Source organism: Aythya ferina (genome assembly GCF_964211825.1).
Source record: "Aythya ferina genome assembly, chromosome: 8".
NCBI classification, from domain to species: Eukaryota; Metazoa; Chordata; class Aves; order Anseriformes; family Anatidae; genus Aythya; species Aythya ferina.
This window is the reverse complement of record NC_140304.1, coordinates 26,522,749-26,536,496: the sequence shown is the minus strand read 5'-3', so window position 1 is coordinate 26,536,496 and position 13,748 is coordinate 26,522,749. Positions and strand designations below refer to the sequence as shown.

General features: G+C 38.4%; 1 protein-coding gene across 6 annotated transcripts in view; it reads right to left on the bottom strand.

Moving 5' to 3' along the window:
- Positions 1 to 13,748, bottom strand: part of ELAVL4 (ELAV like RNA binding protein 4) — a 79,120-nt gene that overhangs the window by 37,594 nt on the left and 27,778 nt on the right. For all 6 annotated transcript variants that reach the window (XM_084527453.1, XM_084527450.1, XM_084527449.1 and 3 more), the window contains exon 2: positions 4,442 to 4,682. In XM_084527453.1, coding sequence (XP_084383579.1) covers positions 4,442 to 4,682 — 241 coding nt within the window. The remainder of the gene's footprint in view (positions 1 to 4,441; positions 4,683 to 13,748) is intronic.

Genomic DNA, 13,748 nt, shown 5'->3' with positions numbered 1-13,748 from the left:
GAAATGAAAATGAAAGATGTAAATCTTTGTGTATAATCATAAAGGAATTCAAAAGGAACAATTTAAAACAGTTGCTTTTTGGGGAGAAGAGCAATGAAGTTCCTGATTATGCATGCAAAGAACATCAAATTGCACCACACAGCAGGAATATGCAAACTGTCATATGTTAAGTGATGCACAGAAATCCTGTATCAATAAATATTCTGCTTTACAGCGTGCCCGGATCATTTTAAGGTATGAAAGATTTTTATAAGGTATGAAATATTTGAGATCCAAAAATTTTAGATAGTGCTTATTTGAAGATCAGGGGCTACAAATTTGTGTAAGCTATAGAGAAACAGAAGTGTAATTCTAAATAGCTCAGATCAGGTTACCAAACCAATTAAGTTTAACAGGCGTCCTCTTTTCCCCACCTGCAAATTTAGTCAACAAGGACAAAGCGCTTGGCCAGCAGCAATCACAATGCTTCTGATGGCCACTATGCTGACTATATCTTTTGTTCAATCTTTTGACAGAAGAAGCTCAGCATTTCTCCTCTGAAAATTTTCTAATGAATTCAAGCTGTTCCCTTCCTCAGCTTAAGTCAGTGAGATTTATTACTAGCTTTCTTTGGGCAAAAGAAGAAATGGAGTGCATCTGCAGTGCTATACAGTTCAACGTCACTTGTAAGAACTGAGCTTCGCATCCATCTGAAGACATAGTCCTCCTCCGTAAAGTCATCTCCTTTCATCTAAAACTGTTCTAAAATGTTTGTGTCATTTAGTTTTTTCTAAAACTCAAATTCCTTCTCCTCATTTTTTTTGAGAGCAGCTGATTAAACCTGAACAACTGGGTTGTTGGACGAAATATGCTGTAGCTATGAAATGGTACAGCAGGGACCAGTTTCACTGTTAATTTAAAATGCTAGAATTAATTAGGTAGTGTAAATGAAGAATTTAATAAGCACACTTTACAACCACAAGTTCTGCTTTTATTAAACACCCCTGCCAAATGAAGGCAACTATCTTCAGTCTGTTTTTCCTTGTCTCATTACCTTAAAATCTCTGCAGCGAAAAAAAAACATTTTTCTATTGCAGCCCCTCCCCCATAATTAAAATGTATGCCTGACTTCTATCTCCTCTTTCAAGTCATTAGCATCTTTTAAAAATGCTACTGTATATCCTGCCTGTTCTGAGAAGCTACCAAACAAAACCGAAGTTTACAATTTTGGTTTTGAATACCAAATTAAAGGCTGTCTTAGAAGCTGTCATTCCTATTCAACTCAGTACGGTGTACTACCAAATTAGCATATTTTTTTTAGTAAAGGAATATGCTTGTTTAAACATGTGTCTTTCCAAAGCGAGGGGTAACATCACGAATCAATTTTCTTAAAAAAAAACCCTGCTACTGTTCTAAAAGACCTGCAAAAAGACTTGGAGCAGGTGATTACTGCTGACATATAATGTTTAATCCATTTGAAAAATAAAACAGTTCAGATCAAATTCTCTCAGAGGGATCCTATATATTTAACAGACTCTGCTTAGCTTTGAAATCCTTGAGAAAGTATTTTTGAGAGCCTAAACATTTCATAAGATCTGCACACTTGCATAGCAGGGCAGGGAATATAGAATTTAACTGGTTCATGTAAAGGATTCAGTCCAGCCTCTGAAATACATTCAAGGTTTGTCTAATATGGTTTTGCCAGGCTAGCTATTTAACATGATGATTTGGTCTGTGACCTTTTCTATGCCTCTAAACAGATGCTGAAACATTTGCTTAGCAGCACAAAACAGCATACACTTAGCTGTGATTTATTAAAAGAATTTCTGAACAAACAATGAAAAATTCAAAAGCAGACAAAACAAAACTAATTGTTTCAGACCTCTACCATCTCAGCTCAAATAGCTTAAGAACACTATTTTTTCTGTGACACAACTTTACTGTTAAATAAATCTACAGTGATTTTTAATAAGGAAAAGAAGCAAAGAACCCTGAAAAGGTGGTCATTCCTGTAACAGCCTGCTAACATGCTTTGCCAGCCCCAACCCCCAAAATGCAAAACAAACAAACATGAAATCCAATAAGCCTCACTTACATTATGACCCTGGAAGATGAGTTGGGTATGACCTCAGTACATTTCCATTTTATTACTCCTCATGTTCTAAGACCATCAAAAGATTATTAACTGGTTCTGGCTGACAACTCCATTCAATTTAGTAACTCCAATTTAGAGTGAGGAACACATACCCTGAAATGTAGTAATGTTGCACAATACCTTGATAATAGGCCTGAAGCTTTAACAGATTAAGTTGTTTGCAAAAATAAATGGCACAGAGACTTTGGAGGACAATTATTGTTTTTTTCCTTGGTTTGGTTCTTATCTGCTTGCATCACTTCTTAAAACATGCAGGCTCCGAAATCATTTAGGGGTGGTGACGTCAAAGCATTTTTTATTTTAGAAGAATAGTTATGAAATATTTTACCAATCATAACCATTTATGCACTTGGTATGGAAATAAGAAATATAGGCAAAAACTACCCAAGAATATGTCTGTAAGATCATATAGGCAATTTCTCACATCTTCAAATACAGAGACAAAAGCCCAGAGATAAAATGGAACAAGAAGAACGCTGTTCCTAGCAGATGAAGTAATGGTTCCACTTACAAAGGCTGCCAATTCTACATGAGAACACAGAATATATAAAATCTCGATGTTTTATTTCAAGTAAATCCCCATGAATTTAAGGCATATGGGAAGAAAAAAAAGCTACTGAAACATAGGACCTCGTAGGATCAAAACTCAAGCTAGGCACACTAGACTTTTGCAGACAAGGGTTAGTTGTTCAGTTCCATCTGAAATAACTGAAGTAACCTACGGTTCAATTTCTAAGATCATATTCAAACTGAAAAGAAAAAAAAAATATATGGACCTAGTCTGGTAGCAGGTATCAAGGACAGTATGTCATATTGAGATATTGAGTCAGCTAGGCTTGTAAGAGTGAAGAGCTTCAGCTCTTCACATGGAAATTTTTGGAGAGGGATGACTATGACCGATTTTTCTTTTAAGTAAAAAAAAAAAGTGAAGAATAAATAAAAAGTCAAGTCCATTTTTCAATCTGTTTTTTTCCATACCCCCGAAGCTGCGTCCCAATCAGAAAATATATTGAAATAGATACATCATGGTCAACGTGCAAGAAGAAAGCTCTGCTGGACTACACTTCTGAGGACTTGAGCTGCCCTGGGGCTACTGCCATTTATTGTGCGCCTTGCGTTAAACAAGAACATTGCTGTATGTCAGGAAGTAAATAAAAAAGAAACATTGCATGTTTAAAAGCACTAAGCAGATCTTCCTAATGCTGCCAATAAAACAGCTGCCAGGCTATTACAGAGGTAGGTATGAAGACTTGTCTTTCAAATTCCTTATCTTTGCACAGTGCCCCTTTCCCACAGAATGCACACCCAAGCTGCCTGGAGTGCATCCTTGAGAAGAGATGGCTCCTGTTCTGGAACCCTTCACTTCCCGAGGCTGCTGCTTTTCTTTATGCTAAACATAACACTGGTGATGCACTGAACAGCAGTGAAATTTCAGCTGTTCCCCACCTACAGTGCGAGTAGACACACAGCCTATAAAACTAACCTATAAAGCAAGCTATAAAAAGTCATTGCTCATCCTGCTGTTGTCTCGTGCATCAGTGATTTCCTGGTTGTGGCAGCAAAGATACAGAGCACATTAGGCACACTGGCACCTGTCCATACCTTTAGTGATGGTGCAGACACCTCTCCCCTCTTTGAGATTGAGATAAGATCTGTAATAGGAAACTTCTCTCATTTTGACGACACCTACAAACGGGTGCCATGTCATGCAGGAAGGGGTCTTCACAAATTAAGGTGTCTTCAGGGAACAAGACTAACATTAACCAACATCCACAAGCATCCAAAAGAAATTGAGAGCAGTGGCCCCCAACTACAGACCACTACTGCTCCAGAAAGAAATGGTAAGTGGGCTGTGAGGGACACAGCCATCGTGACTTTGAAGTGTTGCTAACAGGCAGAAGTTTCATGAAGGACGATAAGGTTCAAAAGAAATAATCAAAGTTACGAACTGTCAGTTTGCCATTTAGACTATGCTCTGCCATTCTGTGAATGATCAGGAATGCAGTATCACTGTCTGAGCTCTGCTGCAAGAAGTTGCATAGGAAGCATGTACATGCACACTGGTAATGTTTGTTCCTCCTCTCATTTCTGTGCACAGGCTAGAAACACAAGGCTTCTCTTGTTCTAGTTGTTCTAGATCTGATGTGCATCACTGAAAACTGCAGGCCTACCGCATGAAGAAATTTACTGTGATATTTGCAGTAAGTCCCATGCTAAGCACTTGTAACATAAGCACTGGGATTTCACTGACCCTAAATGTAAACTGACCCTAATGTATGTGAAGGTGAACAATGCTCGAGAGCTTACCTGTGATTTTGTCTCTCACGAGCTTGCAGGATTCTATTTCACCGATGCTCCCAAAGAGGCTCCTGAACTCCTCCTGGGTCATGTTCTGGGGTAAATAGTTGACTATGAGGTTGGTTTTGCTGTCATCTGTGGCAGCCCCCGTCTGCATGGGGGAAGGGCAGTTTCTACTGTTGCTGGAGGGTCCATTGGTTGTATTGGAAGTAGGGCCATTCGACACCTGAGGCTCCATGGTGCTAATTATCTAAATCAAAATAAGAGGAAAAGAGAAAAAAGCCTTAAGTTTCATAGATACAATTGCTATTTTTAAAGATACTTACAAACGAATGAGTAGGTAGCATTCATGGCCAATTTAGATACTTCAACAAAAAACCCTGCTTGATTCCTCTGTTATTGTTGCAAAGTAGGTCATGCTAGTCTTTGGCTGTGAGCATATACTAAGATGCAGTTTAAAAAACCCTTCTTTTTTGTTAATGCGAAGCTGATTTCTGCTTTCATCACACAGCCATTTTCACAAATGTATATTTAAACCACATAAATTTAATTATAATTTAAGGTAATAATCATAATTAAAATTATAGTTCCATTAAATCAGATTAACTAAGTGTATGGCTCTATATGAAAAGGTAAAATATTTTACCTATTTAATAACGGTATCACAGAGTGCAATGACAACAACATTAACCAGGCACAGTCAATCTGCAAAGTGTCGTCATTTGGACTGCCTTGGGTTAATAAACTTTGTGTCCCAAGACATAACACTTCCTGGTTCCAATGATGACCTATATTCTCCGGTTATTTTTTTCGCTAACGAACTGACACCTCTTTAAATAATAAAGCCCTGAATTCGCAATCTTCCAAGATACAAAGGTCTTTAGATATTTACTGGAACCAGAAAGGTTTAATCAGAAAGCTTATCAGGCACAGACTAGAATTTTAACAAGTGGTTCTATCTTGAAACACGGAACTCTGATTTTCACCAAAGATACCAGATTTGTACTCCAATTTTTCCAAAGCATCATGCAAGAACCCATCCCAGCAAAGCAGACATGTGACAGTGGCCCTATTGTCACCAGTGCTCCCTGCCGCATGGATGCAGATGTCTGCAGGGTACGGACCAGAGAACCAAAGTCTACAACACAACGCTGCAGAGATGTCGATGAAGAACACCAAGAGCCTGGGCACTGCCCAAGTACCTGTCTTACAGCGCCCAGGCTGTCTGGGTCTGCCCACGGGAGGGCACCCAATAACAGATACAGATGAACCAAAGCAATGCAAATGGCAGCTTTTGCTATCTGCTGTAAGATTGGCACTAGTGCAGCTGCACTGGCATCTGTCAAAGCCCATCCCTAGGACAGGACAGACAGACAACAATGGACTGACAGACGATGGTACAGGCTGGAGCCACAGGAAGGTGCACTGCAGGGATGGGCACAGCAGAGAGCGACCGACACTGAGCCTTGCGCTCGTCTCATCCTGTAATTATTATGATCACTCATGACTTAATTAGCTTTCTTTTTTAAAGCCAGGGAGGTACATATTGCAACAAATTAGGCTTGTAGTTTGGGGGGGGATGACACTGAAACAGAGGAGCCTGTTCTAAAATTAACTGCATCACAGGTTAAGTTTCTAAATAGCTTATATGCTGGTCAATGGTGTTTTCTCTTTAAAATTGAAATGCTTTGGTGTTGCTTTAAAGCTTCATTTATAGAATAACCCCCCTTTTTAATCAATTGAAACAAGTTTTGAATTACTATTATTTTTGATTATTTGACCCAGAATTACCTACTTGGCATAGCAATTTCCAAATAAAAAATAAACCTTGCCACATTGTGTAGCAATAGAAAGGCCTTCAGCCACAAAGCCGAATCCTTTTGAACACAAATTCCCCAGGAACAGTAACCTCCTTGGAAGCAGTCAGCAAGCCCACTGCCAATCTGGCCAGCCAAGCACCATCACCTACACCTTCCGTGAGGCAGCACCAACCCCACGCACTCGGCATTCAGGGCCTTCTGTCTCACCCACTATTAGCCACATTCCCTCTTACAATCCGATTTCATACATGTATTTACTCACACATACTAAGTCCTTTGGATGCTACTAAATCTGTTTAGCTCAGGAGTCCATCTGGAAGATAATCTTTTGATCTCCGCATCCCCAGCCTTACAGCGGACACTAACTCCAATCCTAAGCTCGCTAATAACCTGCTGCCCGGGTATGCTCTCCTCACTGTAAGGGTAACACTCATCCTGTGAGGCACTGCTTAGCATGCTCATATATACCGTATCAGTTTAATTAAAACAAAAGAAATCCAGTTCAGGTTTTCCCTGAGCACCACCCTTGTGCGTATGAAGCCTGGCATCCCTCCCTTGAGCCAAGCAGAAGATGGAGGCCACCACCACACGGGATCAGGCCTGCTCCAGCGCTACGGCTTGTCCTGCACCGCTGACCACCACCACCACGCTGTCATTGCCTTTTGGCTGAAGGTGATTATTTCATATGCTGTATCAAATTTTCACCCCTTCTCCATTTCATATAGTAGCTTCCACACCAGGTGCTCCAGCAGGACAGTGCATATTTTCCTCTAATGTCTGTGTTCAAACGCCATTCTCTTTGCCAGTGAAAGCCTCGCAATTAACAAGGTACAGTCAGAAGGTGACAGGAAGACAGCTGATACGGTTAACTGCAGCTGTGTATTTAAGTCAGCTGATCAGATCATTTCTATTATAAAAGCAACACAAACTGCAATTCTGGGGACTGGTCCTGCCCTTCTAAAGCAAACTAAATACTGTACCTGGTTTCAGTTACAGTAGAAGCAGGACTTCAGCACAATTCAATGAGAAAGGTACATCACCTATTATTAGCAACGGGAACAAAAGCTACATACAGTTTCCCACAATAAACAAAACCCCATGATCTTTTAAAAAGAAGTCTGTTTAAGCAAACAAAATTCAAAGCTGGCTGGTGTCCTACTTAAGCATTTTGCAAACTCTTTTTGGTTGCATTTTAAACATGCTCACCTTCCACTCCATGCAAATAAATACAATTTAACTAAGATATTTAACAAATACTGAATATTAGACATAAGCTGCTCAGAGAAAGCCTGTTCTTGAACAAATATATACTAGTATAGTATTTCTGAGTAGCCTGGCATAAATCTGTGTTGTACCATGTACCAGGTTTTCTTCCTAGTTACTTACTCAGCTCCAATTAGGTTTTCCTAATTATTAGATATTCAATAGTAGAAAGGAAAAAAAATCACTTATTTGACCTTCAAATTATTACAAAATTGTAGGTTACTAAAAATTGATTTTCTATGTAAGAAATATTGATAGAGAAAAATTGTTAAGACTTACTAGAAAGGTTTATTATTTTTTTTACTGAATAATTTTTAAGTCTGTGCATAGTGATTTCTGTGTAAAAACAGGTAAGTACCAGAGCATGAATTCTTGTGGTCTCAAAGGAGTAATGTTTCAGCAGTACATACTGATTTTTATTAGTAAAGACTTAATGGTAACAAAAAGGTTAAGTCCCAGTCCCTTTCTTTGAGCATTGTCTTCTCCCCTACACATCCACCTCAAACTGTTCGGAGTTCAACATGCATTCACAAGGACACTGATGGTTGATGAGTGTGTAATATTAAGATGTTGTTGATCCCACATCAGTCAGCACATTACATAAGAGTAACTACATTATTTATTCAGAGGGTAGATTTTTAACATGCCACTCACTTTTTTTCTGATTTATAACACTAAGATTTAGATTGTTAATTCAATACTATTATCACAATATGGACATTTCTGAAATTGATACTGAGTTTCCAGGAGCTCCCTCTGATTATGCTTTAATTACTGGTAATAACATTATTTTATTGTTTTATAAAAAGAATACTGTGCTGCAATTAAATTACAAAAAAAGTACGAAAGGAGGCTAATAATCTACCTTTAGCTCACCAAGAGCTTATTTGGATACTAATAAAACAAATACAGAAACAGGACAGTAATCTAACACAGAAATGTTTTTAAAATATAAAATATACTATTATTCCTTTTAGATTAGTATTACACCTCTATATATGCTATATAAAATTGTTTTCATGATTTTTGCATTGCTTTCAGCGTTTTCATGGTTTTGTAGCCCTTCCTGAACCTCATTAGGTAGCTACTACTGGTCTTGAAATATTGCAGAAGATATGTATGCTGATATGCATTTGCTACTGACATAGCATAACAGGTTTTCTTTTCCGTCATTTTTTTTTGCCAGACTTCCGATACTGCAACATTATTTTCTATATACAGGTTAACAGTATCTTTGAAGAAAAAAAAGTAGTTGCAAAAATACATTAGTTGCTGTTTTTAGACACTGATAATTTAAGCGCCAATATTTGAATATTCTATCTTCACAATGTTATTACTATTACTACTTTTAATCTGTGACTTAGGCAGAATTTCAAGACTGTGATTTTGTCAGTTAAACAAAAGCAACCCATACCTCAAATTGTGGATGTTTCATCACACTGCTGCTTATAAAAATTGCTGCTTGGTGTACTACTTTTCTCAGTATGGTAATGCATCAGCCAAGTAGAAGGTATTTTGGTTTGACAGATTTCACAAAGAAAAGCTTTGCTGCTCAGGAAGACAGCATAAGCTTCGCCAGTGTTTTGCAAAACACTGCTTACCAAAAGGCTTCGTATAACCCCTCCTACAAAATATCAGCAACAAATACCCATTTTAGCAACTCCTACATTCCAAATAATGTTTCAGAAATACTCCTGCCATATCTTCATATACATTTTTTCCAATTAATTCAATTAATTTCAATTTATTCCTGCTTAACTATTAGCTGCAACAATAATGCAAATACCTGTATGTATAAACAAAACTATTACAATGCTTAAACAAGCCACAATAACTGACATTACTCTTCAGTTGCTATTACAGTAAATGTGTGACATCCATCTACCATTACAAAGCACAGTTAATGAATCATTTAGAAAACTACCCACAGACTGATTAAGACAGTCTTATCTTCCTATTGCATGCATAAGCAATAGCCAATGGCTCCATAAATGTAAATATACATGTTGTATATTTACAAGATTTGTTCTCAGTAGTCTAAAAGAAGATCTGCACATTGGACTGAAAAACTGTCACATACATGCACTGTGAGAAGCTTGCATTCAGCAAATAATTTAACACCCTTTCTTGTTATCCGAGTTACATATGCTCTGCTGCCCATTTTCCACAATGAAGAGAAATGAATTTGAGATGGGGAAGAAAATCCAGTAGCAATTACGAATCTTAAAAATATGTATAGGCACCAAAGAGATGTGTTTGAGACATAGTCTTCCTAAAAAACACAACAAAATGAATAAATTTCTTCAGTCTACGAAGGATTCAGGAGTCCTTAAAATGGAGCTGTCCACATAAGTCAGAAATGTTATCTATGAATAATAAACTGTTCACAGCACCTAAATGCCAAGAAATATGATCATGGTAAATTACACCTCATGAACAATTCATGAGGTCTAATTTTATATTATTTCTAAGTGTTCATTAATGAACAAACTCAGAACATTCTCCCATAAAAAAGAATTTAGATAAATAATGCAAAGCTCTTACTTTATCTAAAAAAGCTCTTTAATTAGCATTGCAAGTTGTTTGCTTGTACATGGGAAAACAAATGGTGCCATGGCAGAGGTCCCATAGCCATCTCCTGAATAACGATGACAAAAGGAAAAACAAACAAAACCTCTCCAACAAAATAAACAGTTTTTTTTTTTTTTTTAAAATCTCTCAGCATCTCTTCTTCTGAAGAGAAGGAAGTCAGGATGGCACAGAAATCTGGGTCCCACATCTTTCCTGCAGGTGGGAAAGGCAGAATTGTAGGAGCTGCCTGAGAAATCCAGCCACAGGCCTCCCATCTGCTCGCACACTTGTCTTTGACATGGCTATCCCCGTAAGGCTGACCCATACGTATCGCATGGAACAAAGACCTGCATGATCAGGCCCCTCGGCCCAGGACCAGCAGCTGTATGCCCTTGCCCCAGTTTAATGATGCCACTTCTCACTTCAGTGGGATTAAGCCCATCGTGTGTTTTGGCCTATTTTTGCTGGCTGGTAAGATCTTCAGGACAGATCATCTTCCCACTGGAGTGTTTAAAAACAGTGATTTTTAACTATTCATTCGTTGAAAGCCTCAATTCCAGCAGGAGCAAGCAAGTGGTACACCTGAACCTTGCAGGCATGTTGTGTGCGCTTCCATCAAAACTGACCTTCAGAGAGGCAGATGCTGTGTGCAGCTCCAGCACAGATTTTCTTCTAACATAACTGTCAAATTTCACTGTCAATTACGTTTTTTATTAAAGCTTATGTACCATACAACTAGGCTTTGCTATTATTTACCTAATAAATACATCATGAACATGAAATAAAGAAGGAAAATGAAGCTTTTGAGCAAATCTGCCGGAAGGCAAATCCAATATCCCAGAAATGAATCGTTATCAAACCCTCCATATTTTGACATACTCCCCACTCATACACACTCTTAAATGCTCTATCTTTCCCTCCCTTCCAGGGGAAGTCATATTAAATATCTTAAATATAGATATAGCTGAAAGTCTCAGCTCAAAATGAGCAGTCACCAGCTCTGGCAGCAGGGCTACAGCCTTACAGAAATCTGTTTCAGAGTGCACTACACTCAAGTTGAAATAGTGTTTTAACATTTTCAGCAAGTTCAAATTCATTGGGTGCTCCAATAATTGTACAGAGCATCCAAGTGATCCAAATAGAGAACAAATGCATTCATTTTAAAGTTTCAGTTCAAATAAATGAGAAAATTGTTTTCTTTAAATTTTATCTTGATCTTATATGCTTTTATATAAAAGCATATATAAAAATATATATAAACATAGATATATATAAACATATATAAAGCTTATAAAAGCATTATATGCTTTTGCATAAATATGCTGAAGCAAAATATTTTGTCTCCGATTTGCAGCACAATGAACGTAAAGTCCACTTCCACTGGCAATATTACTTATTATCACAGCAATGCCTGAAGGATAGAACTGATGCCAGCATCAAGTCATGCTGGATGCTATAGGAATGGGTAGGCAGGCCAGGGACTTCCACTGCAGCAGCACAATAAGAACTAGAAAGGCAAACCCTGTTATTTTTATTTCAATTTTTGCAGAAGGTAAAAAACAAAAGGAAGACAAACCCAAGGAAAGCAGACCACTGAAGTCCTATCATGAGCTGTGACAGCTCTAGGAGTGTAACGGCCTATGCACAAACCTGACGTAGTCATAGAGTCACCTTCCCTCACAATATCAGAAAAAGCAAAACAGCATTATGCACTAAATCACATTTATTTGAAACTTGAAAAGTTTCAAGTTCCAATGAAGTATGGGATCAACAACTGTAGACTTGCTTTCAATGACAGAAGGGACTAGGTTAAAGAAAAAGAGGTATGTCACTAAAGTAACTTAAACATTTCATCAATAGCTAAGATGCAAGTAGAGGAAGCCATGCTCAGAACTCCATGTCCAATAACCACTAAGAGACAGTAAACATGTCACATACTTTGTATGGTCCCTTACTCTCACTGCAGGTATTCTGAGGCTAAGAAATTGAGAGGGGAGCACCAGTTAGGGTACTGCTGTTTGATCCTCCCCAAGCCTACTGAAAACACATAGAAATGGAGAGCAACGTATGGGCGAGCACTTCATGTGCAGCGATTTTTGGGCAGCACAGTATTGTTACAGATTTATCATATTTATTACCTCAACTCACAGTATTTGTTGTTCTTTATGAACTTCTATGAGGCATCATTGCTGTTTCCAGCTTCTTCACTCATTGAGATGACTACGGAGAAGCCACGCATCCCATAAACCTCAGTACTGTCTGGCTCTATTCTTCAGTGTTGTCCAAACATCTAGGAAAGTCTACATTAAGTGGGCTCAACAGCCCTGAAGCGATCAGGCAGTTGGACTTCATCTTTATAGGTCCCTTCCAACTGAAGGAATCCATTCTATCAGCACTAAGAGAAAGTAAAATGAAAGAACTAAGATAACAGGCAATGGTCACAGAAGTTGCCTACTACCCCTGCACCAGGTTAAGTCCTTTCACGAAGGCAAACCAACTTCTTGTAAGCCTGTCACTCAGAGCTTCTTTATTTAGACTGGTTTCACTGGAATTTGCTTGCAATCATTTCTGTCATTAAACTTGATTTACATATGAAAATATAGGAGAATGCAGCCTTGATTTCACAGTACTCAGCCGCAGCTCTGGCATGCAGCTTTGGAGAGAGGAGTCACAGACAACACCCAGCAGAAGAAAATGGACGCATCCCTGGCCTACTTGGTAGACCTCACAATCAGCTCAAGTCAAAACCCCTTGTGATTCCTTGTCCCCCCACACCATGGACCTGAACAAGAGTGGTGGCAGGGAGCTGTCCTACTTCTGTGCCAGGACAGGGCCACCAATGGCTCCTGCCCACCCACGGCCCTAGGGTGGCCTCTGCTCAAAGGCCTGTACGTGTCTGAAACCAGAACAAAGGCAATGCAGTCCAGCTCTGCCTTCTGAAGGAAGATTTACTTCTTCAATCATCTTATTTCTGCCAAATTTGTGTCAGACCACTCATAACAAAAGTTTCACGAGTCTATTTTATCATTCTGTATTGTTCCTTATTCCCTCCTACGTTTTTTAAACTTCAGTCACAAGCTACTACTTAATTCTTTCAAGATGCATACAAAGGCCAAAGGGGTCTGAAGAAAAACAAAAACCAATCTCAACAGTAAGATGACATGTTTTTTTGATTGATGCTACAAGCCAAAGTTTGATGAAAGCATCTTTTTCCACAATGGACAGCATTTTATCAGACAGATGCCACAAAGGCAAGAGGTCTCCCCCTGACTGCCTAGTCATCTCTTTCTCAAGAGGGACAAACAAAAATGGTATTTAAATGTCTGTGTTATCAGGGTGATAAGAAAACCCAAAACATTAAGTATTTGAGACAAACCCTGAAAGATTAGAGAGGTTCTCAAAAACCTCTCAATACTAGATAGTAATAATACATAGCATGCTAGAGAAACACCTGAAACAGCTTTTCAGTGTGAAGGAGATACAACCTAAAAATACACTGAAGCAAAAGTAATGTAAATTAAGAATCTTCCTATGTTTTTTCTTACTTTCTGGATTTTATTTCAGCTTGGAGTTGTTTCCTAATCACCACCTACTTTTTTTTAGTTTACTGACCATATTACCGAGTTGCACACTGCTAATCTATATCTGAACTATATTACCAA